Raw genomic sequence first — 26969 nt, 5'->3', positions numbered from 1 at the left:
TAATAAGTTTCAAATAATTCAAATTGATCTCCGCTAACATTGTTTATCACGACCTCAAGTCTTGCAACAAGGGGGGGGGGGGGGGGGTTACATTAATTGTGTTTTCACTTGAGTGAAGTTAGCAAAATGATTCTATAGTGACCAAGTTAACAATATACTTATGATCCTACGGTGTCTGCATAATAATGCAAATGTGGAATATTATAAACAACTGACGACCCGGTTTATAAATTAGACCAATTAATAATGCATGTAGTGTACACCAGTGAGCTATGATTCTGAAACTATGTAATTAATTAAGAATTAGTGAAACACCACTGTGTTAATAGAATAATACCAATGCACAGCTATGATTGTATTCAATGTAATGTAACAAACCAAAATGCATGCATGCAAAACCACCGAGACATTGGATTTGATTTGAAATAACTAGTCCTTTTGAATGCACCATGAGACGTGACATGTCCAGGGGCGTGGACACTGCCTTCACGTCTTTGCTCACCAGTATAAATACCTGTAGGATCCCAGTGTTCTAGGTTGGTTCCAGTAAGCATGAGACAGCACTATGAGCCACTCTGTGCAAACCAGCGGATCCTCAGCCGAGATGTTCTTTTTATCACAACTACTGTGAAGTCAAACAGGGATTATTCTCATAGAATATAAAGAAGAGAAGGTAGGTAGGTAAATTGATAGGAGGTAACCCAGGCGACGGGTAGGAAAGGGGGCGGAGCATAGGGAGAAAGACCAGCTGACAGAGATCCACTGGTAGAAAACAATAAGGAGATCGAGGTTCCTGAAAGGCAGCGAAAGGGACTTTGTAGCTTCAGGGAAGTCGATTCACACGAGATGAATTCTTGCTGCGGCAATATTGAAATATTTTTGCCCCCAGGGTCATTTAAAAAGAAATTGGGGGCATTTTTTTAAACTCGTGAAATAACATTTAACCTCTGTTAAAAACAACAAATATACTTAATTGAGCTTGGTGTATGCATGTGTCATCAGATGGCAGCAATACAACTATTAGGCAGTAGTCTACAGATTAAGTGTTCTTAGATTTTTTTAATCAAAATAAACAAAATATAAATCAGACTTGATTCAATTTTATTTTTATTTCTTTGTAGTTTCTCGTGTTACGCAATGTGTGAAGCAACAGTTTGACCATTCTGCACTCGATTCACAGCTTCCACAGTTGGCTTTCTGATTACTGATTACATTAGACCTTGAAAGTCGACTGCAGCATCAACTAATAGTATTTTACCCGAGATGGCAGTAACTTATGAGCACGCACTGACTAACGTTAGCTAGCTCGCGAGCCTTCGTAGCTAACGTTAGTCGAATGGTCAATCAGAGCTAGCTAACTAACGTTACATAATTAATACTTAGTCATCACTCGCTGTAGGCGATGGTGTGTTGCTCGGCCGTCTAGTGAAGAAAGGACACGCATTTCTTCATACGTTTGCTCCCCTTGATAAAGTCAGTAGGATTTTATTGGGGACTTTTCTCTAATCTTTGCTTCATTGTGAAGGAATGGCACCGTCTCCTGAGCCCAGTGATAATTCTATTTTTGATTTAGTCTTTAGACGAAAATGCACATTAGTTTTAGTCACATTTAGTCATTTTAATCCTTAGTTTTAGTCACATTTAATATCCATATTAAACTCCTTTTCTTCCCTTCTCAGGCCCAGGGACCCCCTGTGGTGTGTCTACAGCTCCATTAGATGTCCCTACTAGGACAGGCCTATAGATGTCCCTCCTAGGACAGGCCTATAGATGTCCCTCCTAGGACAGGTCGATAGATGTCCCTCCTAGAACAGGCCGATAGATGTCCCTCCTAGGACAGGCCTATAGATGTCCCTCCTAGGACAGGCCGATAGATGTACCTCCTAGGACAGGTCTATAGATGTCCCTCCTAGGACAGGCCTATAGATGTCCCTCCTAGGACAGGCCTATAGATGTCCCTCCTAGGACAGGTCGATAGATGTCCCTCCTAGAACAGGCCGATAGATGTCCCTCCTAGGACAGGCCTATAGATGTCCCTCCTAGGACAGGCCGATAGATGTACCTCCTAGGACAGGCCGATAGATGTCCCTCCTAGGACAGGCCTATAGATGTCCCTCCTAGGACAGGCCTATAGATGTCCCTCCTAGGACAGGCCTATCGATGTCCCTCCTATAGGACAGGCCTATCGATGTCCCTCCTATAGGACAGGCCTATAGATGTCCCTCCTATAGGACAGGCCTATAGATGTCCCTCCTAGGACAGGTCTATAGATGTCCCTCCTAGGACAGGTCTATAGATGTCCCTCCTATAGGACAGGCCTATCGATGTCCCTCCTATAGGACAGGCCTATCGATGTCCCTCATAGGACAGGCCTATCGATGTCCCTCCTATAGGACAGGCCTATCGATGTCCCTCCTATAGGACAGGCCTATCGATGTCCCTCCTAGGACAGGTCGATAGATGTCCCTCCTAGAACAGGCCGATAGATGTCCCTCCTAGGACAGGCCTATAGATGTCCCTCCTAGGACAGGCCGATAGATGTACCTCCTAGGACAGGCCGATAGATGTCCCTCCTAGGACAGGCCTATAGATGTCCCTCCTAGGACAGGCCTATAGATGTCCCTCCTAGGACAGGCCTATCGATGTCCCTCCTATAGGACAGGCCTATCGATGTCCCTCCTATAGGACAGGCCTATAGATGTCCCTCCTATAGGACAGGCCTATAGATGTCCCTCCTAGGACAGGTCTATAGATGTCCCTCCTAGGACAGGTCTATAGATGTCCCTCCTATAGGACAGGCCTATCGATGTCCCTCCTATAGGACAGGCCTATCGATGTCCCTCATAGGACAGGCCTATCGATGTCCCTCCTATAGGACAGGCCTATCGATGTCCCTCCTATAGGACAGGCCTATCGATGTCCCTCCTAGGACAGGTCTATAGATGTCCCTCCTAGGACAGGCCGATAGATGTCCCTCCTAGGACAGGCCGATAGATGTCCCTCCTATAGGACAGGCCTATAGATGTCCCTCCTATAGGACAGGCCTATAGATGTCCCTCCTATAGGACAGGTCTATAGGATGTGATGAATGTAGGAGGAAGGGATGAGTCATCTAACACATAAATGGGCAAATCTCTCCGTTTGCAACAAAAAGAAACCGTCTTTCTTTGTCTATTTATTTACTGACAAATACAACGTAACACATATTTACATAAAACACATCACACATATCGCAAACTTTTAACAAACAGGGTTTATGTGTGCGTACAAAAAACAAGTTCTGTGTGTGCGTGTGTGTGCGTGTGTGCGTGTGTGTGTGTGTGCGCGTGTGCGTGTGTGCGTGTGTGCGCGTGTGCGTGTGTGCGTTTGTGTGTGTGTGCGTTTGTGTGTGTGAGTGTGTGCGTGTGTGTGTACGTGTGTGTGAATGTGTGTGAGTGCGTGTGTGTGCGTGTGTGCGTGAGTGTGTGTGCGTGTGTGCGTGCGTGTGTGTGCGTTTGTGTGTGTGCGTGTGTGTGTACGTGTGTGTGAATGTGTGCGTGTGTGCGCGTGTGCGTGAGTGCGTTTGTGTGTGTGCGTGTATGTGTGTGCGTGTGTGTGTGCGTGTGTGTGTGTGCGTGTGTGTGAGTGTGCGTGAGTGTGCGTGCGTGTGTGTGCGTGTATGTGTGCGTGTGTGTATGTGTGTGAGTGTGTGCGTGAGTGCGTTTGTGTGTGTGCGTGTATGTGTGTGCGTGTGTGCGTGCGTGTGTGTGTGTGAGTGTGCGTGCGTGCGTGTGTGTGTGTGTGTGTGTGAGTGCGTGCGTGCGTGTGTGCAGAGTTCACACTTTTACTCCTTGTGACTGAATGGAAATGAGGTGAAATAAAGTTTCTATTGCAGATATTAAAGTCATACGTGAGCAGTGTGGGTTTGTCTCTGTGCTGAAGAGCTAATTCGACAATAGAAAATATGAAAATGTAGAATAAATGATGAGAAACAGACTTATATATGTCTTATTTTCTTTAGCTGGGTTTTTATCTGTGGGCAGTTGATTCGGACGTTAGTTATGCCGGCTGGTCTTCACCTCTCTGACGTCAGATAGTCCAGCATCAACATCTTTATCGGCTGCCTCACATGATGTCAGCAGATTAAGCCGAGTGTCAGTGTGTTAGCAGATGTCATCTCAGGCAGTGAGCAGGTGGTGAGATATCATAAAAGACGCTTCAGTGTGGTTTACAGCAATAATGAAACATTGACATGCATGAAAAGCACATTTTAAACTGTAAAACTGGTCAGAACTATGATGCAACTACCAGCAGTGAGGTCGGTCTGATATGCATTCAGTACCTCGATGCCACTTAACTGGTAACTAATTCACACACACAAGTTCCACTAAACATCAAGCTACATTTTAATTGTGACAAAATGGTAAACTCCTTTAATGAGGCTAATTTGGATTTTGTATTCACCCCATATACCTTACTGACGAACATCGGCACATAAAGTGGCCCCCAGCAGGTTACTCATCTCCTACGGTCATGTGAGGGACAGTCCCTCTCAATAACAAAGTTAACCATCTTCGGTCCCGTCTTCATGGTCCAGGTCAAAGTCTCTGCAGGGGCATTAGAGTGTGGCAGCGCGTCAAACCCCAGTCAAGTAGTTTGGAGGGTCCATGCGACACGTCTCCTCTCTATGGCCGGGACACTGCGTCTTTCATGGCTGCTCTCCGTGCTCATTGTCCTTCTGCTGGGACTCCAGGGAGAGCCGAGGGACACGCCGCCGCGAGCCGGCGAGAGGAGCCTCACCAATCACCAGTGAGTTGGGCTTTGAACATGAACGCCAACATTGCTGCTTGTTGGGCTGGAAAAGGAATTCCTGATAATGTCTGTGACGTTTCTGCCTGAACCCGGTCTAACGAGGGAAGTGGTGCTTTGACCCCCCCAGGCCACGCATGCTCTCAGATGATGGACATCTGGTCTTCACAACCGGAGACGGCAAAGAGATCCGCTTCGAGACGTCGGCATCAGGCCGGGTCAAGGTGGACAATGAGGACCTCACCCAGCTCCTGGGCCAGGTGACTATGTGGTGCATAAACCGGAGAACCTTCTGCCCACAGGTTGTTTCATGGTGTTGTGGTGTTGGTACCAGCAGCAGGTACTTCATCTTTCTTCATCTTAATTGTCGTGTTTGTGAAGTGTGACATTTCCATCCCAGCAAAGACTAACTTCACATTAAGGACAAACAGACACGGTTCTAAGGAATAAAAGCCCCCGTCTCCTTTTACAACAGTCAACCAGACCACACGGTACAAATATCTTTTATTTACCATAAGGGTTTCATCAGGACGATTTTGTTTGTGTCTAACTGTCTGATTTTAGATCAAAACCAACAAGGAAGACATAAATGACATTAAAGCCAACGGAGGAGGTGTTTCCCCTGAAGTTACCAACAAACTAAAGCAGCTGGAGAGCGAGGTAGGACACAGAGTTCATCCAATAACGGAAATCCCATTTAAACACTGACTCATCTGTACAAACATAGTACCTGTATTTGTCCTGACTGCACTATACATCTATATACTATATGTATACTATGTGTCTATACTATATACTATATGTATATACTATATGTCTAAACTATACACCATATGTATATACTATATGTCTATACTATATACTATATGTATATACTATATGTATATACTATATGTCTAAACTATACACCATATGTGTGTATATACTATATGTCTATACTATATGTCTATACTATATACTATATGTATATACTATATGTCTATACTATATGTCTATACTATATACTATATGTCTATACACTATATGTCTATACTATATTTCTATACTATATGTCTATACTATATACTATATGTATATACTATATGTCTATACTATATACTATATGTCTAAACTATACACCATATGTATATACTATATGTCTATACACTATATTTCTATACTATATGTCTATACTATATGTCTATACTATATGTCTATACTATATTTCTATACTATATGTATATACTATATGTCTATACTATATACTATATTTCTATACTATATGTATATACTATATGTCTATACTATATACTATAGTTCTATACTATATGTCTATACTATATGTCTATACTATATGTCTATGCTATATGTATATGCTATATGTCTATACTATATACTATGTCTATACTATATTTCTATACTATATGTCTATACTATATACTATATGTATATACTATATGTATATATTTTATAGTTTATTGCAACATTTATTGCGATATTATTGCAATTTTCAGACCATTTGATCTGATGACATAATGACAATATAATAGCACAGTAATAAAAGAACAAATAACGTGTTATTTGTCAGTATAGTTGGACATTACAATCGGAAAAAAATAGATCCTATATGAATAAAACCAAAAGAGTAATAAGTGAGCACGAAGCGGGTCGGGTTCCACAAAACGTGTCCAGCGGAAAAAGACGCACCGCCCGCCGGCAGAGCGACGGAGCGGCCCGCTGCCGCTAACAGGCGGCCTCCCGCCCAAAGACGCCAACGGGCGGAAGGTTGTTGTTTTGGGTGGGATGTTAGCTTAGTTGGGTTAGCTGGGTTAGTTATCTTAGTTAACTTAGTTGTGTTCACTGCTTCCCGTCACGTGTCGCTCTGTCTGTGCGCGCTGCATAAGCCCCGCCCCTTTCCACAAGCAGAAGCCTCAGGATCAAATCACATGTTGTGACGTTGATTTAGCTGTAAAGTGGACATGATGAGCGCGTGATGAGTCATCTCATGTGTCTCCTTCCAGGTGTCAACCCTTCAGAACACTGTGACCACACTGGAATCGGTAAGATGTATCACATTCTCTATGACGGCTCAAAGACTGTTGCTTAAATGTTGCCTTTCTTCTGCTTTTCTCCTCCAGACTGTCCAAAGGCTGTCTTGCACCAGCGATCCGTGTCACAATGGAGGGACATGTCTGAACCTACTCAACTCGTACTACTGTCTTTGTCCCGGTAACTGGGCCGTGAGTTATACACCATCTGTTACATTATGGAGCTGTAGGGATCAGTCCAGGTCTCATCTGTAGCAGACCTTCTTACATGATTCTCAACAGGTGGTCCTTCTTCTCTTTGTGTGTGTGTTTCAGGGTCTCAACTGTGCAACGGACGTGAATGAATGTCAGCTGTATTCAGGAACATTTCAGAGTTGCCAGAATGGAGCAACCTGTGTCAACAGCCCCGGCTCATTCAGGTACGTCTCACGCTTCTCACGGACAACTGACAGACTGACAGACAGCCAACCAGATACAAACAGCCACTCACGGAATCACCAATCCGCCTGAGACCCACAACACGTCTGTGGACTGTGGGAGGAAGCCGGAGTAGATGTAGGCTCCACACAGAAAGGCCACTGGCCGGCTTTGAACCCAGGACCTTCTTGCTGAGAGGCGACGGTGCTGGCCGCGCCGCGCCACGCCGCGCCACGCCACGCCGCACCACACCACGCCACGCCGCACCACACCACACCGCGCCACACCACCGCGCCAGAGCAGAGATCTTCCTCCCCAGACCGGTCACATGCTAGATGTCATACATGCGTTGGAGTGAGGGCCTCTGGTTGGGGAGCAGATGCTGGCTCTGGGGCCTGTCTGGATGCTTTGTGAGCACGATGTGTGTGTGTGTGCAGTTGTACGTGTTCTCCCGAATGGTCAGGCTCGCTCTGTACGGTGCGCTATGATGACTGCAGGAATGCGGGACAGGATCTGTGTGCACACGGCACATGCATCGATGCAGACCGGCTCACAGCTGGACAGGTAACCAGCCACGTGGACTACATCATATGTTTATGTACAGTCACCTGTACATATACAAAAGGAGCGTTACCAGGTGTGTAAAGCTCCTTTTGTATGAAAACATAAGCAACTGATTGAGACAAAGACACAAAGAGTAGCTCATTGCATATAGTTTAGTAACGGAAACCTCATGCATGTATGTATGTATATATATACTTCACTTCACTGCAGTGAAACTATCCCCTACATATAGATACAGGATGGGTTTGTGACATATGTACATGTCCCAAACGGAGCGTTCTGGGGTCGTGGATGATGCTCTCATGACTCATTAATAACCACATTAATAACGGCCCGCAGCGGGACGAGGGGCCAATTGTATCCGGTGAAAAGAAACGCTTAGGAGACATTTCAAGAGGCACGAGCGCATGTAATTAGAAGAGAATTTCAAAGTAAAATATTTTTCAGAAAATGTGGAGCTAAATGGCCCACAGACGGGTTCTGGTGGTTTGGGAACTCTGCCTTAAAGCTTGTTTCTGGTTGGTAAGCAGTCTCAAATACAGCGTCCCATACGCAATAATATGACTATATAATCATAGTATCATGTCAGTGGTAATGGAGGAGCAATGTTAATATTAATGATCAGAATTCACGTAGCGTTATCACATCTCCAGTAAAGCCATCCTGTATGTATCTACATGTAGGCCATAGTTTCACTGGGAGTGGGCGCAGCGTAGCTCACTACACCCACCAACATACCACGTAGGTAAGAAATACCTCTGCAGTAAATATTTGTATCGACTGTCACTATTTACTTATTCCATGGCCTTCATGACAATTCAGCATTATTTCCTCTGGTGTCCATATGGTTTTTACCGCGAGCAGCCTAAGTACCAGTGCATCTGTGAGAGTGGCTGGGAGGCTCCAGCTGGGAACCCGTCCTGCGTGTCGGACGTTAATGAGTGCAACCTACCCAACAAACCCTGCTCCACCAACCCTGCTGCTCCCTGCTACAACACTCAGGGGTCCTTCTACTGCGGCGCCTGTCCGGCTGGTGAGCAGCCCGCCGCTCTGCAGACACTTTGGGGCGTTGCCATTGTGTGTTAATGACTCTACACTTCTCAGTCAGAAAAGGAAAAGAAGCACATTTCACTGATGAAGGTTACAAATAACTTCTCCTGTCTGTGTTAGGTTGGCAAGGCAACGGCTACAGCTGCCAGGATGTGGACGAATGTCTGACTAATAATGGCGGGTGCTCCTCCACCCCTGTGGTGCAGTGCCTGAACACCATGGGCTCCTTCCACTGCGGGCCCTGTCCCCCAGGTACAAGTCAAGAAGACGGACGGCAACACAGTTACACTGGGAAATGTCCAATGTGATTGGCTGCCCATTCAATTGTAGCTCGCAGGAGCTGATACGGGGTGAGGGAGGCCTGTCGCGACAAATCAACGTGCAATCATTGCTGGTGCTGCGATATTCATTTTATATATAAATGAACGTCACCAACATTTAAGTTAGAGAGAAGCAGTGAGCCCAACTAAGCTAAAATCTCACCCAAAACAAGAACCGCCCGTCTTTTACCTGAACTACTGTCGGTTCCTCCGGACTGCTGGTTCGCCTCCTTGGCCGGCCGCTTGTTAGCGGCACCGAGCCGCTCCGTCTCTCCCTGCTGCCGCGGGTCAACAGTCATTGATCTAACATACTAATGTAATATCTAATAACGCACCGATCATCAGGACCCCCACCCACCCCCCTGTTGACCAGAGGACCCCACCCACCCCCCTTGACCGGCGGACCCGAGCATAGGTCACTATGCTGCTTACTAACCTAACCCTGCCTAACCCTCTGAATGTATGTGCAGGCTACGAGGGCGATGGCAGAGCGTGCACCCAGACCAACATGTGCAATAACAACAATGGAGGCTGTTACCCTTTGGCCACCTGCTCCTTCAGTCCAGGTACAATACAAACATCTACACCACTTCTTTACTTTGGAGAATAGCGTTTGTGTTTTCTAAATAGGCTAGGGGGACTTTTAAGTCCCTTTAAGTGGACTCTGAACCGATCACGGCACCTCTTGAGAAGCAACACTAATTACACCTGTAATCCCATCACATACATGTATTTCAATAAACATTGCTGGTTGAGTGAGATGTAAACTGACAGGAAGCCTGAAGCTAGCAGGTCTCATATGTTACCAGAACATGGAGACTATTGAAATCAATAACTCTGTGAAAATGGAAATGAAATCTTTTCTAACAGTACTTCTCAATAATAGAACGGATTCACTTTTAGTTTGTAACAAACTGGTCTGATATTGGGACATCTCCTCATCCCCTAATGCGAGCCTCCTCTCCACCAGGCACCAGCCTCCCTGTGTGTACCTGCCCTCCAGGCTACATAGGCAGTGGTTATGGACCAACTGGTTGCTCCCAGACCAGCAACGCCTGCCAGACGAACAGCCCCTGTGTCCACGGACAGTGTGTGGTGAGTGGGCTCACTGTGGCGTCTCCCGTCATCCGCCATCACTCCTTCAGGAAGAAAATGCAATCAGCAATCAATCAGCACACATGTAACACCCTCAGTCCCAAAAGCCCCCTTTCACCAAAGAGCCTTCAGTGGGTCGCAGGGAGAACCTGCTGCGTTCACACCTGGGGAAGGTTTCACTCTCAGATCCTTTCTGCTCAATGTGCATGAATCACGTATCGCCCTGAACAACAGGTCACCTTTGTTGTCAGCTATGGAAGATGGAGCAATTCTGTAACTGTGGAGGTCCCACTCACGTCGGACCACCGAACATCGCTGTGTTTAGCAATTAGCCTCCGTAGGTGCAGACAGGTCAGGTAAGTTCTACAGGAAGTGCGTCAGGATGACTGCCGCTTCCTGCACTACATGGTGCTAGCAGTTAGCCCGTCTGATAGCTCGTTGGTTGTGTCACAGCGTCATCCTACTTTATCAGCGAGGGGGAAATATTTCCACTACAGCGCTGCCCGTTTGACGCAACCTAGCCTGAAATGGAGACCGCTCTCATCAATATGTTTGATTGATAATACAGAAATGATCCCCAGCTGATACTGTCCCTGAGCGCTTGTATGAACCTTCACAATTCATAATATATGAATCCTGCACTGCTGCCGTCACAGGCCACCACCTCGGCTCCTGGATACATCTGCATCTGCAGCTCTGGGTGGGGAGGAACACAGTGTGACCACGATATCGATGAATGCCTAAGTGACCCCTGTCAGAATGGAGCAACCTGCACCGACGGCATCGATGGCTTCACATGTACCTGCACTGCCCAGTGGACCGGTCCTCTCTGCCAGAGCGCCCAGCAAGGTAAGGACCAGAGGATATGGCAAGGACGGACTAAGGTACAAGTAGAATGCATGTGTAGAGACGAGGGACCCTGTTTAATGCACCTTATTGTGAGATATCGCTGAACCTGGATCAGTCGCATGAATCAACGTGTGTGTGTGTGTGTGTGTGTGTGTGTGTGTGTGTGTGCGTGTGTGTGCGTGTTGACAGTGTGTGGAGGCTCCCTCTCAGGCCCCGCTGGTTCCTTCAGCTATCCCAACACCCCGGGTCATGATGAATATGAGCACCAGGTCAGCTGTGCCTGGGTGATTCGCATTGACCCCAACAAGGTCAGCAACAGTCCTCTTACTCTCCTTCCTGTCCGCCTGTCCTTCTGTTAATGTCCACAGGACGTCCAGTGTTCTCACTCCTGTTTCAAGGAAGCGGCCCTGAACACGTGCACGTACTTAAAGTGCTGTCATGTGATCTGCGCTCTGATACCAGAACCACAAGCTGAAGAACGAGCGGACGAGACTGTTGGGATGTGGCAGATGTCTCTGAGCTGTGGCCTTGTCTCTCTTTCAGATTCTGCGTGTTACATTTCCTTTCTTTGATCTGGAGAGCAGCTCCAACTGCAACTATGACTTCCTTCAGATTCACGACGGGGACAGTGTCTCCGCTCACATGCTCGGAAAATACTGCGGCCCAAATAACCCGCAGGAGCTCCACAGCTCCCACAATGCCCTGTATTTCTGGTTCCGGTCGGACCACTCCAGCAGTGCTGGAGGCTTCACGGTTGCTTGGCAGTCTCAGGACCCAGGTAGGCCTGTTCTACTGCTCTGCTTCAAACCAGATCCTTCAAAGGTTGGACTTGTTCACACGTGTGACACGTCACCTGTTCCACTACATGGAAATATGAATAAAACTCAGCTGTTACTGATGAATGAATGAATATATTACGGAATCAAATGTAGAGTTTACAACCATATAGCAGAGCGCTGGTTACATCAGCCTCCATGAGCCCTACGGACAACTGACCATCCCAAGACGCAGAAAGAAGGAGAAGCCCCATAAGCCCCTCAGTGTACTCCACCTACGATACCAATGCTGGAAGTTCTCCAGCTGGTCCTTTGATGGTGTGAAATGTGTTGTCCTCCTAGTGTGTGGAGGCGAACTGACTGCCAGCTACGGCAGCATTAACTCGCCGGGTTACCCAGGAAACTACCCGCCTGGCAGAGACTGCTACTGGACGGTGGCCGTGCAGCCGGGCCGCCTCCTTACCTTTGCATTCGGGACTCTCAGTCTGGAGCAGCACCCGGACTGCAACTTTGACTTCCTTGAGGTGAGAAACGCTGGATTGAGCCACATAAAGTTGAGCCCAGCGTCACGGTGTGCTACGGAAACAGCATTTCTCTTTAAAGCTCGTCCCTCGAACCCAGCTCCGTCTTACCTGGTGGCGATACGCTGTTATATGGCGCTCTGACGTGGGCGCCGTGTGCCACAACTGACCATCTCCCTCTATTCTCTCAAACATTGTAGATCCGAGACGGCCTCTTGCCTGGAGACACAGTTCTGGGAAAGTACTGCAGTACTGCATTACCTCCCCCCATGCAGACCACTGGCCCGGCTGCTTGGATCCACTTCCACTCGGACTTCAGCGTCTCTGACCGAGGCTTCCACCTCACATACACAACGTCTCCAAGTAACACAGCCTGCTCTCATGTAACATGACGTTTATTGGGAATTAGAGTTGTTGTGTAAGATAACGGTCAGGACGAAGCTCTATGGGACACAGACACTAAACACAATATAAATAAAGGTCAAAGGGCATAATCCATATAGCACCTACATACACATGTGGGAAGAAAACCCTGTACTTGTAAATACCTACATTATAGTTGCCTGTCTTACCCTGGGATGTGTGCATTGTAGGTGACCCCGGCTGTGGTGGTACCTTCACTGACAGTGAGGGCATCATCATATCCCCCAACTGGCCCAACAACTATGCCCACAATCGCCAGTGCATCTATCTGATCAGGCTGCCAGTGGGTGAGACATTGGCCCTCAACTTCACTCACATGAACCTGGAAAGTCACAGCAGCTGCACGTTTGACTACGTGGAGGTAGGACCTGTTTATGGACCACACATCTCATCACTACTTTAACCCCACGTCTTGCAACATGCATGTGGAGCAGTGAAGTTTCTGTAGTAAGTATACTGTGATTTTTGGTGGTGGTACACTGCGTATATCACGTAGACTACACGTACTATACTCTTCCAGGGGTCTTTGGTCTCTGGCGATGCTTCTTCTGCACCACCTTGACATATTGCCTGTGTCCCACCTTTTGTCAGCCTCACACCTCTGCTATTAGTCGCTAGTTCTCCATCAAGACCACGGTCCTTTCCCAACGTCAACCAATAGAAGAGAACAGAAATCATGTTTTTGATAGCGATCCACTAACGTGGAGGTTTTCTCCTTACGAAGAGAATACAAGTTGGCTGGAACTATGTTCAAGCTGCAGCCAATGAAACGAGACAATATTGGTCTCAGTTTGATCCTCTAAATGACCTACATCGGAAAACAAGAAGATCAGAGAGATTTCAACTCTTTCCTCCCGTTTCTAATGTGTTCAGGCCTTTCAATTCCCATGAGACCATCTCTCATATTAGCATAACTGCTCCTAGTAGGTCTACCTGCCTCTGCAGCTCACCCACAATGCACCAGCTTCACCACCTCCCTTTCCCTGCTCCACCCCCTGCATTGTAGGTGCGAGATGGACGCGTGGAGACGGATCCTCTGATGGGGAAGTACTGTGGCAGCTCTCTGCCAGCGCCGCTTCTCTCGTCATCCAACTCGCTCTGGATCCGTTTCAGGTCCGACAGCTCGGTCAGCCTGGCTGGTTTCAGGGCCGTCTACTCAGTAGGTGAGATGGGAAAATGACCACTGAGCAATACTGGTCCTTGGTGCAACAACTGGGCATCAAGTAATGTCCTCAGGATGCACTCAAGCAAACCTTCAGGCTTTAGCATTTCCTTAGTGAAGGCTGGTACACAAGGAGTTGTCTCAGGTCCAGTTCCATTGGACACACACACACAAGTCTACCCTTCAACAACTGACCTCTTCTGTGCCCAGTTTGTGGAGGTGTTTTGTCTGGGGCTGGGCAGCTCGGCTCCCCCTACCACCCGGACCCCTACCCCCACAATAAGGACTGTGAGTGGGTGATTAACCAGCCAGAGGGCTCCGTGGTCACTCTGCGCTTCCTGTCATTCCACGTGGAAGGAGGTTCCTGCAGCTTTGACTTTGTAGAGGTAAACAGATGTCACCATCTGCATTTCTAGTGTTTAACTTTCCAGCTGAATACAGAGTAATGGCCATGGTCTGCTTAATCACTTAATGTTATTAGCATTGCTATTATTATAGCTGTATAGCATCTTTGTATTGTCTTTTTAATTGTTACAACCATAAGAATACGGCTGAAATGTTAAACAGTTATTATGGAACTTTTAATTGGTTTTCTTTGACGTCACATGTTGTGTTACGCCACTATGAAGGAACTAAAAAACCATGTCTTTTTTACGTGTTGTCCTGCAGGTCAGGGACGGCTCCACATCCAACTCTCCTCTGCTGGGGACGTTCTGTGGAGCAGAGGTTCCCCCCAGGCTGCAGTCCACTCAGAGATCCATGTACATCCGCTTCAAGACCGACTCGTCCGTCAGCAACCGCGGCTTTGAAGCAGCCTATGACTCGGCCTTGGAGGGTGAGGCAGATATCCACTTTAAGCACTCTGACTGTCCTGGTAAAAAGCCACATAGTGATATTATTACCAGCAAACCTTTAACAAACATCGTTCTACTTCCCGGTGGCCTCAGTAAGGACAGATTGATATGGGGTTCATACACGTACTGTAGTAAGCAGGTGGTCAAAGAGCTTTTCTTCTCAGTCCAAACCTGTCCACCATTCAGCAGTACTTCTATATGGAGGAATACTAGTGCTTCTATATATTTGTGACCCAGTCAAGCTACTTTGACCCGTTTTGCTCTTTGCGGCACCAGGCTGTGGTGACGTCCTCACCAGCCCTTCAGGCACCATCACAAGCCCCGGTCACCCCGGCAGCTACCCCCATGGCGCCAACTGTACCTGGTACATCAGCGTTGCCCCAGGCAACCTGGTCCGGCTATCCTTCGACTCCTTCCACCTGGAGTACCACATGAACTGTAACTTTGATTACCTGGAGGTGTACGACAACGGCACTGTGCAGACAGGAAGCAAGGTTGGCAGGTACGTGATACATTTCTACCTACTCAGCGCTAACGCTAGTTAGCCTGCTAACGTTAGCTCCACTGGCTTCTAGGTAGAATAGTGAGATGTGAGCAGTAGATCTTCTTTCAACCTCTCCGGCTAATTAAACATGAATCCATATTTAGTAAAGCAGCCTGAGACAATCTGAGGCCATCAGAAGGGTCCGGTGCTGCACGGGTGGGCCGGCCTGCGTTCTGCTTCCTGTACTGACGGGTCGGGGGTCTGTGTAGGTACTGTGGGCGCTCGGTGCCTCCTTCCATCACCAGTACCGGCAGCCTGCTGACCCTGCTGTTGGTGTCAGACTGGAGTTTAGCCACTGAGGGATTCTCCGCCAGCTACGTCTCTCTCAACGCCACCACAGGTAGACCGTTGTCTTCTTTCACGTCTGAGTAGATGTCTATGCTGCTGCATACAACTCTTTATTTGATTTATGAGTTCTGTAAATGAAGGTTCAGAAGTACAGCGACGATTGATTGCGTGAAATGTCTTGACTTTTTCTGCAGTTCTGTTCAAACCCAAACTAGCATCTAAACCAATATGTAGCCTCCTCAATCATCCTGAACGCTGAGGCTAAAATTAAGCCTGCGACGGAAACTCACCTTCCACCACTCGCAATTATTTGATCGTTTCTGTCATATGAACTGAATGTACTGTTCATCTTTTACATTGTTCATTGTGTCCACATGTAGTCTGTCCATCAGGAGACGGGTCCTCCTCTGACGTTCTCACTGAGGTTTCTTTTTCCCATGGAAGGGTTTTCACTTCCCTGTGCTGATGTGAGCGTTTCAGGACAGAGGATGTCTCATGTGTACAGACTGTAAAGCCACATGAGGCCGATTTGTGATTTTGGGCTTTACAAAATCAAATGAATTGAAGTGAATTTTAGTGCCTCATGATCCACAATTCTGAGAGAACGAGAACCATGTGGACATGTCAGATGGACCATGTGGACATGTCAGATGGACCATTTGGACATGTCAGATGGACCATGTGCACATGTCAGATGGACCATGTGGACATGTCAGATGAACCATGTGTACATGTCAGATGAACCACGTGGACATGTCAGATGAACCACGTGGACATGTCAGATGGACCATTTGGACATGTCAGATGAACCATGTGGACATGTCAGATGAACCACGTGGACATGTCAGATGAACCACGTGGACATGTCAGATGAACCACGTGGACATGTCAGATGAACCACGTGGACATGTCAGATGAACCACGTGTACATGTCAGATGAACCACGTGGACATGTCAGATGAACCACGTGGACATGTCAGATGAACCATGTGTACATGTCAGATGAACCACATGGACATGTCAGATGAAACGTTGTGATATCAGTAGGACTTGACGCAGTGTGTTTGACCTTTTCAGATCTCTATACTCATTTACATTTGATATGTGGTAGGCATTTACGTGTTTCATTCATTGCATGTGATCGTGCACACACAGTGGGAGGCAGTGTGGATTTGACAATGAGCTACGTGTCATTCATGAGTAATCCAGCCTAGTTTATGGTGAGTTATTGGTACATCATCTTTAAACGCCGTGTGAAGGATGAGGCATCCAACACTAATAAAACGTAGTTGTGAATATTATCACCTAGTCCTACGGCCAGCTCCTAGAATGTTGTCTATGATGTAAGGGAGCAAGCCTCCATTCCCTTTGTGCAACGTGTGTTGTCTGTGGATAGAAGGAGAACTGAACTACTTTTACAAAGTGCTTGAACCTTTTCTCTCGTCAGACTGTGGAGAGACCTTCACCTCCTCTACAGGCTCCTTCAGTTCACCCAACTACCCCGACTACTACCCCAGCACCAGGGACTGCGTCTTCAAGATCACCGTGCAAGTCAACATGCAGATTATGCTGAACTTCAGCCACTTTGAGCTGGAGGGCTCCCCTCCTTCTTGCAACTTTGACTTTGTTGAGATCAGGTGAGGATTCGTTTGTCGAGAAGAAGACAACTCTTCTCGCCATCAGAGATAAACTTCACTTTAATGAGAAACTGACATATGAGGAAGGCTCACTGTGGTTGGTTGACTTGTGTGAAGCTACAGCATCAGAGCAGATCTGTTCACCTTCTTCTATTCGGAGCATCAATGTGATTATGTGACGGCCTGAGTGATGTACCATTAAGTATCAGAGACACTTATGGACAGAGGCAGATGGCGTCAGGAAGCTGCTGTGACTGGTGTCCTAAACACTCAGACTGTCCACATTGTGCGACGCGTCGACACCAGTGCTCACACTTGGCCGTCTCTCGCAGGGACGGTGGCTACGAGACGTCTCCCCTGATCGGTAAGTTCTGTGCCGCTCAGGGACCCCCGGTGCTGGTGTCCCATAGCAACCGCCTTTGGGTCAGATTCCACTCGGATAGCAGCGTCGCCTTTGGGGGATTCACTGCCCACTGGGACGGCACGCAGACCGGTGAGGGGCGTCTTCTCTCTCCCTATTCAGTCTCTATAGGTTCATCATCTTACCATTTGTGTTTTATTATTCGTAATGCTTTGGTATATTATATCAATTAAGATAAGATAGAAGGTTACTAATCCTGAAGGAAATGACTGGGCCAGAGTTTGATCAAAGACTACAGAATTCCAAGCAACCTGAGGCCGGCGCTACGCTAGCGAGTGATCATGTCACGTCCCTTTGCACACTGCGCTCTGTACTCTGACGCCATCACTGTGTCCAAGGCTGTGGAGGGACGCTGAGCACGCCATCGGGAGGCTTCTCGTCCCCCAGCTACCCGCTGCCCTACCACCCCAACGCTGAGTGCTACTGGACCATCAGGACCAACCCGGGCAGCCAGCTCCTCCTGTCCTTCTCTCATTTCCACCTGGAGTCCAGCTCCGCCTGCGCCTTCGATTACCTGTCTGTGAGTAGGCAGTAAAACAGCAGAATGTGCCGAAACGCATTGCTGGACACTTGAAGCCGGTTTTCCTCTCGCAGTAAGTTGATGAAGGCTCTTGTGTAGAAGTAGAAGTGTTCCTCAGTTCTAAACAGCATGCTGCTTTCATGCTGGCTGAATACCTCGTTGTGCGTCTGCCCCCTCGGGGGCAATTGTGAGTAAGTGAGGCAATTGTCGTTTGCATTTTGTTGTTGTTTGATGTGTGTCATTGACGTTCAACGCCTGTGTGTGTGTGTGTCCAGGTATATGACGGTAACAGCACCGGTGGTCCACAGCTGGCCCAGTTGTGCGGCAGTCAGCTCCCCAGCAGCATCAGCTCCTCCAGCAACCAGCTGTACATCAAGCTGCGCACCGACGGCAGCGTCAGCGCGGGGGGCTTCCTCGCATCCTACACCTCCAGTAGGGACACACACACACACACACACACACCGGTCAGCTGTACTATTGCTAATACAACGCAGCGTTTTGATGAGTACTACTACGACTGAGTTCTTCACTTTCAAGTTGAATCAACGTTCTGGTACTTGTTCTATTTCATTTAAAAGTGTCCATTTGAGTCCATGATGACTAATCTCCTTTATTTAGGTAAACCAGCACTTATTGGTGCTAACTTTGTCATTTAGGAAGTGACAGATAAGAGTACTAGTGATGATTTTAACCAGTAATATTCAGCAGGGTGAACATTGTACTGCATTAAACCTGCCATGTAGTCACTCCGTCTGGTTAGTCCATGACTGTGTGTGTGTAACACTCAATGATGCTGTTTCCCGTCAGAATGCCGCGTGCTCGTCTTGAACCAACACAAAGGAGTGGTGGAGTCACTGAACTTCCCCAACAACTACCCACACCACTCCGAGTGCAGCTGGACCATCCAGGCCAGCGCGGGGAACACCGTCAACTACACCTTCACCGCCTTCCAGCTGGAGGCCACCTCCAGCAGCTGCCCCTTCGACCGGATCACGGTACGCGGGCGCACACTGTTCCTCTGCAGGGTTCGTCCCTCCGTCCACACACATGAGGCCTCCGTTTCCATGGTGATCCAAGGCCCAGTCAGCTGCAATCGGCCCTGGAGTGTAGTGATAGTTAACATATGTTTATGGATGTACAGATGTGTGTCGTTGTATTGGACCGTACCGCTGTGTGATGTGTATCTTATCTCCTGCCTGCTAGCTCTTTGACGGGCCCAACGAGCAAGCTCCTCTCATTGGGACCTTCTGTGGCTACACGCCCCCCCCGGCCAACCACACCACCAGCTCAGCTCTCACTGTGGTGTTCACCAGCGACTCCGCCGTGTCCTCGTCGGGCTTCCAGATGATGTGGCACCAGAATGGTAAGAGATGAACAGCTGATGGCTCCGGTGGTTTCTACTACCCAGGTCACACTATAGCAGGGACCCTCACAATCAGATCCAACGATGGCTGCACATCACAACGTCAACCAAGGATAAAGGTGGTGATGACGGAGAGAGAGGGTCATTCAATTAGAGGGAGCAAAGCTCTAGTTTCACTGCGCCCCCGTTGGACCCGACGTGCAGCAGGAGCCCCCCCTCGCTCCCATGGAGGACGCTTCATCATTATTACTTATTTAACTAAAGCTATTCAAATCTTCAAAAGGGAACATTTGAATGTTTCAAAGCCCTTGATGCTCTGACTGATTCTCCGGTCGGGCGTGTGTCCTTGCAGGCTGTGGTGGGGAACTCTCTGGTTCCACGGGCTCCTTCAGCAGCCCAGACTACCCCAACAGGTACCCCGAAAACAAGGAATGTCTGTGGTACGTGACCACGGCGGCTGGCAGCAGCATCACCCTCACTGTCCACGAGTTTGACGTGGAGTTCCATCCTGACTGCAGCTACGATGTGCTGGAAGTAAGACGGAAACAAGAGTCACAAGAACAATATTTCCGTGTTCTTACACTCATGTAGCCGTTAACTGGGCAATATCTGTGTAACTCATTGACCCATGTGACCAAATAAAGAAGACATGCGTCTTATTAGGTGCAAGTTACTATTACTTTAACCCCCCCTCAGGTGTTTGGAGGCCCAGACCTGTTGGCCCCTCAGCTGGCCGAGCTCTGCAGCACCACGTCCAGTCCAATGCGCGTCTCCAGCACCGGCAACCGGCTCACAGTGCGCTTCAAGTCCGACGCCTACGTGAGCGGTCGGGGTTTTAATGCCAGCTGGGCTGAAGTTCAGGGAGGTGGGTGGACATTGTGTGTCCTGCTGTACAGTATTAGTATCGGGGGGGGCGAGTAGTGGACGTACACGAAGACATGCATGAGGGAATTAGTGGTTTTTAGATAAAGTTAGACATTAAACAGTAGTAAAGCCTCTTGGTGCAGCGAGTGCTGCCACCTGCTGGTCTGCGACATCCAGAAGCCACCAGGACACGGAACAGCCTCCACGGTTTGGAAGGAGTCCGCTGACGTGGCAGCTTTGCTCCACTGACTCGGTGTGTCTTATATAATCATATAAATAGGGTGCTGCTGCGTCCTGGGCCTTCACCAACCACAGCACCACTGTTTGTACCCTTCAATGGACTGACTTTCTCCCTGCAGGCTGTGGAGGACCTGTCACTGCTCCATCGGGGGAGATCCATTCTCCTTGGTATCCCAGCAGCTACCCAAACAACGTGGACTGCTCCTGGATCATCAGCGTGGACCCCAACCATCGCGTCTTCTTCAACTTCTCTGACGTGGACATTGAACATCATAGCAACTGCTCCCGGGACCACGTGGCTGTGAGTGACGTCTACGATGCTTCATGCGGACTTCTTTCTCTTCGTGTCGGCCAAGCAGAGCTCCCGGCCCATGGATATGTCTTCTGTGGTTACTATATTATATATTACACACGTGATTGTGTGCTGGAGGGTGAATCTATAGATTGAACAATCAACATTCATTAGAATAGATGTTTTACTCTAGCTTAGCTTTGGAGCTAGCTAACGTCGGTGACTGCAGACACCTAGTGTCTACAGTCAGTAAAGGGACAATGGGACCCATTTGTAAGCCACCGCGTCCATCACATCTACAATGTCCCCTCTGACTCTTCATCCGAGTCAACGCACAGAGCTGCAGGGAACAGGGGGAAGCTCATGCACACCAGCATCCGTCCAGCACGGATCACCACCCCCACAACTTCGCCGCTATCCACGGTCCCTGAAGGCGTCTGCCTACAGCTGGGGGCTAAGCTGCAGGAAACCCCCAAACGCTGGTTATTACTTACTGGTCAAGTATCTATCGCTCTCTAAAAACCTCCTGAAGCTCCAACTAGAGCGGGTGTCCAACAGGTTGGTCGCTCGCTGCCTCCGTTGGGTCCATCTGATGGGAAGCTTGCCTGTATCTATGTCATCAGCTGCTCCCTGTCCACTGGCTCTGCCCCCCCAAAGCAGCTTCCGTCTTTAGGAAGAGGGGCCTTGACCCGGAACAAACACAGCCCGTCCCCATGACCTGTTAAACGTGCTCGTTCTTCCTGTTTACCACGTGAAGACGTGTAAAACCAATGAAGCTGTGGAAGACAACCAGCGCCATGGGTGGAGGACAGTTCCTGTGGATCCAGTGCTTCCTGCTGTACTGAACCCACACGTCTCTCCCTCTGTAGATCCACGATGGTCCAACCACTTCTTCTCCTCTGCTCGCCCAAGTGTGTGGCAGCAGCCTTCCTCCCTCCATCACCTCCACCCAGAACACCATCTACGTTCGCTTCAGGTCTGACTTAAGCCACAACCATCGTGGCTTCAGTGCTCGATTCTCTCAGGGTGGGTCTCTGCTTTCATCCAACTGAAATGTTACAGATCCTTTTGTTACATTACAGGTCATTTAGCTGACGCTTATATCCAAAGCGACTTACATTACTAACCCTTATGAAATGCAAAAGTGTGGGGGGGGGGAGGCACTAACCATGGATTCCTATCTGTTTTCAACAGCCTGCGGTGCAACTATCATAGCGGATGACAGCGGTGGGGCCATCGTGTCACCTCGGTACCCGGCGTCTTACCCACCCGATCAGAACTGTAGTTGGATCCTGAGAGCGCAGGAACCATGTGAGCTGCTCCCGCCCCCCCTCAGACGAGACGCCTGTGACACAGACCCTGTGGGTGTATAACTTAATAACTTGTTAACTTTATGTCGCCAGTTAACCACGTGACTCTGTCATTCACTGACTTTGAGTTAGAGATGATTAACTGGAACTGCTCGCATGATGCTGTGGACGTCCTGGACGGAGACAACTACCAGGCGCCTTCTATAGGTAGTCCTCCTGTGTCAGCTGTTTACCAGGGCTCAGTGTGCAGATACGCTGCAAGCCCCCCGAGACACAGTATGAGCTGATACGAGTGGACTTCTTCTTCTTTGTCAGGGCGCTACTGTGGCTTTGAAATACCTCAGCCAGTGACGTCCTTCAGTAACTCCATGGTGGTAAACTTCATCTCCGACCACTCTGTGTCCAGTAAAGGGTTCAGAGCCACCTTCTCAGCATCCACCTCCAGTAAGACGAAGCAGTGCTGCAGCCAATGCGTGTAGAAGTGATCCCACGGGGCGCCGTCCAGCATAAGTCATGCTGCCACTTCTTCTGCTCAGGTTGTGGAGGAGATCTAGTGATGGAGAGCGCTGCGTTTAACAGTCCGAACTATCCAGATGCTTACCCGCCTGATGTGGAGTGTGTGTGGACCATCAGCAGCTCTCCAGGGAACCGCCTCCAGCTGTCATTCATGTTAGTCAACAAGAACCCGACTGCTCAAAGATGACCTTTGGGGTCAAATGTCAAGCACGTCTTTGATATTGATTCAACCCGTTTTTAAGTGACATGTAGGGAGACGTACTCTTAATGCCTGAGTATATATGAGTTCCTGGTCCACAAAGTATGAGACGTACCAGGACGGATTGTGAACGTGTTGCAGAGGCTTTATAGTTTACACCACGTCTCTATTATGTCCACATGCTAACAGCTGCACATCATTGGATCCTAACTGACTAAGAATGATACGCACAGAGAAGATGCCCGTGATGTTCTTTGGAGCGGGTTGAGCCTTGGAGGAGTTGTGGTGAAGCAGTAACCACCTGGCGTACTACTGATAGACGCCTGTAATAATCTGTAGCTATCTTTGGTATTAGAGAGAACCTTATGACTCCACAGTAACGGGACGTCTCTTGTGTTCAGCCTCTTTAATCTGCAGGGAGACGCTGGGTGTCACAATGACTACGTGGAGATCAGAGAGGGCTCCTCCACGGGGGCTCTGGTGGGCCGCTTCTGTGGCAGCTCGCTGCCCTCTAACTACACCTCTGTGATTGGTCACATCCTGTGGGTCAAGTTTGTGTCCGATCCGTCAATCAGCGCAGCAGGATTCAGAGCCACCTTCTCACACCGTGAGTTCATCTGTTCATCGGTTTCCAGCTCTGACTAAAGTGCTCGGTTCATATTAGCGTTGCTGGTTCCTACTGATTCCTGGTTATCATTAAGATCCTTGGGAGGCCAAACCCAGTAGTGTACAGAGGGTCATGTAGGCAATCTGTGCGATACCTCCATTCACATCTGTCCCTGACCGGCGAAACCCGTCTCTAGAAGATGGTTCACACGCGTCCTCACAGTCAGAAAGATCATCATCTCATATTATGCCTTCATAGAACCTCAGATGAATCCGATGACAAACACATCAACTCGTTTCAGACCTTTTTATAAATGAATAGTAGTATTGTCAATAATGTGACCAAGCGAGTCACAGATCTGATGCTCATCCAGGAGCGACTTCAGTGGAGATGATGAGCAGTTCTCATCGATGCTCATTGCTCATTCAGTCTTGTGGCCAAGCAATGGTCCTTTACAGGAGGTCTCCACACTGCAGGCACTGTGCTGTCATAGTGGGGTTAGTGTGTGAAGTTCACGCGCTGGTTGGACAACACAGTCAGTGTCTCGTATCTTCAGTGACTCGATCACTGGAGATACGAGACACCGACTGTCTCACTAAGCGTCACTAAGCAGCGTGGTCTGTGTTCAGGGACTGAGAAGCGTGGCGTTGACTTCTTTGCTCCTCATTAGTGTATGGCAATGATGTGGAGGGGGAGTCTGGTCAGATAGCGTCGCCGCTGTATCCCAGAACCTACCCCAACAACGCCCACTACCACTGGACCATCACTGTGGACGGAGGCAGCTACATCCAGATCCGCTTTGTGGACATGGACATAGAAGACCTGTACGACTGCAACTACGACCAGCTCAAAGTAAGACCCCTTTATACCTTTGACTCCAATACAATATTCTGAATGTCAGCGTAAGTGTTCAGATGATGAGATATAGTAGATAATAATAATAATAATAATAATAATAAGCGTCTTAATGAATTATTCACGTTGTGGCCTGTACGTACGTACAGTAAATGCTGGGAGGGCTGAAGTGGAATACAAGAGCACTCAGAAGGAAATAGTCTTTAGTGAGCACATCATCTGATATACACACGGTGTATCGGACAGCAGGGACACCAGAAAGGTGGAGCCCCCCATCGTTGTTTCTTACCTCCAGATATTTGATGGCCCTGACGTTCATCACATCCCCATTGGAGCGTTCTGTGGTTTGGCCTTGCCCCCCCCCTTAAGGAGTTGGGGGAGCACTGTGACCCTGCAGTTTACCACCGATTCAGTGGTGGGGGGACGAGGTTTCCTTGTGGAGTGGACCGCTGTCCAGGACTCTGGACCACCGCCCACTATCACACCAGGTATAAACTACATGCTACTTTACATTCCAAAGAAAGCCAGAATCTGGTCCTGGTGCCTTCAAGTGAAAAGGAAATGCAGATTGGCTTCTGTCTTATTTGCATCTTCTTGGTACAAATAGAAAAATCTATGTGATTGGTGTATTTTTAGAAGCTGAGTCTTTCTATCTGACTGTAAACCAAGTTATTGACAAACTGAGGCTCACTGTTAATGGGAGCGATCATGGAACGGTCCCAGCTGCTCCTCTGACTCCATCCACAGCGTCCACTCAGAAGTCTGATCTGGAGTCAGCGTTGTTACAATCTCTGAACGTGTACCTTTAACTGTCACATGAATGACTTTATGAACAGCAGTTGACTGTCCAATGACTTGGACCACAATATGTGTTGTAGTTTGTGTGCATAATTAAATCATTAAGGACTAAAAAACATTATTCAACTGAGGGTATTGACATGAAACCCATTCTCTGTTTCTACTAAGTACATGAACCTCTGTGTGTGTGTGTGTGTGTGTGTGTGTCAGGGGCTTGCGGGGGGGTTCTAATGACGGGGGACACTCCTGGCTTCCTCTTTTCTCCTGGATGGCCGGACAGCTACGCTCCTCACCTGGAGTGTACCTGGTTGATACGTTCTCCAGACTCCACCATAGAGCTGAACCTCCTCTCTCTGGACATAGAGGACTACCCCGGATGCTACTTTGACAGCCTCGTCATCAGAGACGGTGAGCCGTGAGTGAAAGGACAAGAAAAAATCACAAGCAAAAAGCATAGGAACCGCCAAGTGTTGGACAATAAAAGCCATTGGCAGAAATGAAGAAGAACACCAGGGAGGTGGTTTGTGTGTGGCAGCACACGCTGTAGAGTTGGGTCCATTTAGTCCTCTGAACATCTAGTGATGGTTGCCATGCATGTGTGTGTTCTCAGGTGGGAGCAGTCTGTCCCCCCTGATGGCCACTGTGTGTGGTCCAGATCCCCCAGCTGCTCTCCACTCAACAGGAGACTCCATGTTCATCCACTTCTCCTCAGACGCCAGCATCGCTGGCCGAGGCTTTAATGCCTCCTACTCCAAAGGTCATAGGTCATACCACAAGCAAATGACAACCATTGGATATTTGGCACGTATATGCAGCGACTTTGGCACAATCGATGGTTTAACCATTTAATCAAACCGTAGGTAGAAGATATATAAAGGAAAAGTGTTTCCCCAACCAGTGTAACAGGGGTTCGCCCCCCTGAAAAAGTGTGCAATTTAAATTAATAAAATAAAAAAGTGTATAATTGGTTTTCCACGCTGACATGAATGTGTGCGCTCGTAGCAGCGGGGCAGAGCCCCAGAGGGACGACTTTAGCTTTAAAGAGGCTCCTCGGCTGCTTTGTGTGTAGACATTTGCGATTAATATGAACTAATATTCGCTGGCCAGCACCTACAGGAGTAAAGCTGATCAACAAAAGGCTTCATTTACACACTCTGGTCAAATGTAGATAATCAGTCTCCATCAGAGCTTCACCACATGTTGTTTTGTTCAATCAATGCCTTGAGAGGCACTCCAGCCCTCTTTTATGACACTTATCCTAATGTTGTGCTTTTTAAGGTTGTGGGGGCCTGTTGCATGTAGACAGAGGGGTGCTGAGCAGTCCTCAGTACCCCCACAACTACCTGCCCGGTCTGAACTGTAGCTGGCATGTGATGGTGACCACAGGCTTCAGGGCTTCCGTCACCTTCCAGAGTCCGTTCCAGATTCAAGGCTATGGAACTCAATGCAGCTCTGGAGACTACCTGGAGGTACATGCAGCACATAGAAATATATACAAGCATAGGCACATATTCAAAAAGCCGTTTACAGATTTTATAGCCTTGTGTTGGTCGTACTATGCTGGATTCATCACTCTCAGATCGCTCCAATAATAGCTTGCCCTCTGCACATACAGGCAGTATTTAATTCAACAGCAGCAAGAATAAACAAAGAGGTTAGCGATGCTTGT

At 48.2% G+C, this 26969-nt stretch overlaps 1 protein-coding gene across 1 annotated transcript in view; it reads left to right on the top strand.

Moving 5' to 3' along the window:
- Window positions 1–4552: 4552 nt before the first annotated feature.
- Window positions 4553–26969, top strand: part of cubn (cubilin (intrinsic factor-cobalamin receptor)) — a 38403-nt gene continuing 15986 nt past the window's right edge. Inside the window, exons 1-42 of the mRNA XM_040166617.2 lie at window positions 4553–4788; window positions 4919–5048; window positions 5353–5448; window positions 6789–6827; window positions 6906–7007; window positions 7131–7234; window positions 7670–7796; window positions 8661–8829; window positions 8967–9098; window positions 9637–9732; window positions 10137–10261; window positions 10918–11110; window positions 11300–11418; window positions 11654–11888; window positions 12229–12410; window positions 12608–12770; window positions 13001–13191; window positions 13837–13993; window positions 14203–14378; window positions 14662–14827; window positions 15123–15348; window positions 15600–15730; window positions 17126–17315; window positions 17648–17808; window positions 18075–18256; window positions 18532–18688; window positions 19064–19251; window positions 19460–19619; window positions 19972–20153; window positions 20316–20484; window positions 20843–21024; window positions 21885–22041; window positions 22210–22326; window positions 22419–22532; window positions 22641–22769; window positions 22862–22994; window positions 23442–23647; window positions 24318–24499; window positions 24798–24990; window positions 25511–25708; window positions 25911–26057; window positions 26579–26769. Of these exons, the coding sequence (XP_040022551.2) occupies window positions 4568–4788; window positions 4919–5048; window positions 5353–5448; window positions 6789–6827; window positions 6906–7007; window positions 7131–7234; window positions 7670–7796; window positions 8661–8829; window positions 8967–9098; window positions 9637–9732; window positions 10137–10261; window positions 10918–11110; window positions 11300–11418; window positions 11654–11888; window positions 12229–12410; window positions 12608–12770; window positions 13001–13191; window positions 13837–13993; window positions 14203–14378; window positions 14662–14827; window positions 15123–15348; window positions 15600–15730; window positions 17126–17315; window positions 17648–17808; window positions 18075–18256; window positions 18532–18688; window positions 19064–19251; window positions 19460–19619; window positions 19972–20153; window positions 20316–20484; window positions 20843–21024; window positions 21885–22041; window positions 22210–22326; window positions 22419–22532; window positions 22641–22769; window positions 22862–22994; window positions 23442–23647; window positions 24318–24499; window positions 24798–24990; window positions 25511–25708; window positions 25911–26057; window positions 26579–26769 (6618 nt within the window). The 5' untranslated portion in view covers window positions 4553–4567. The remainder of the gene's footprint in view (window positions 4789–4918; window positions 5049–5352; window positions 5449–6788; window positions 6828–6905; window positions 7008–7130; window positions 7235–7669; window positions 7797–8660; window positions 8830–8966; window positions 9099–9636; window positions 9733–10136; window positions 10262–10917; window positions 11111–11299; window positions 11419–11653; window positions 11889–12228; window positions 12411–12607; window positions 12771–13000; window positions 13192–13836; window positions 13994–14202; window positions 14379–14661; window positions 14828–15122; window positions 15349–15599; window positions 15731–17125; window positions 17316–17647; window positions 17809–18074; window positions 18257–18531; window positions 18689–19063; window positions 19252–19459; window positions 19620–19971; window positions 20154–20315; window positions 20485–20842; window positions 21025–21884; window positions 22042–22209; window positions 22327–22418; window positions 22533–22640; window positions 22770–22861; window positions 22995–23441; window positions 23648–24317; window positions 24500–24797; window positions 24991–25510; window positions 25709–25910; window positions 26058–26578; window positions 26770–26969) is intronic.

The sequence above is a fragment of the Gasterosteus aculeatus genome, chromosome 21 (genome assembly GCF_964276395.1).
Source record: "Gasterosteus aculeatus chromosome 21, fGasAcu3.hap1.1, whole genome shotgun sequence".
Lineage (NCBI taxonomy): Eukaryota > Metazoa > Chordata > Actinopteri > Perciformes > Gasterosteidae > Gasterosteus > Gasterosteus aculeatus.
The sequence above is the reverse complement of the archived record's forward strand: the minus strand, read 5'-3'. Positions and strand labels throughout refer to the sequence as shown.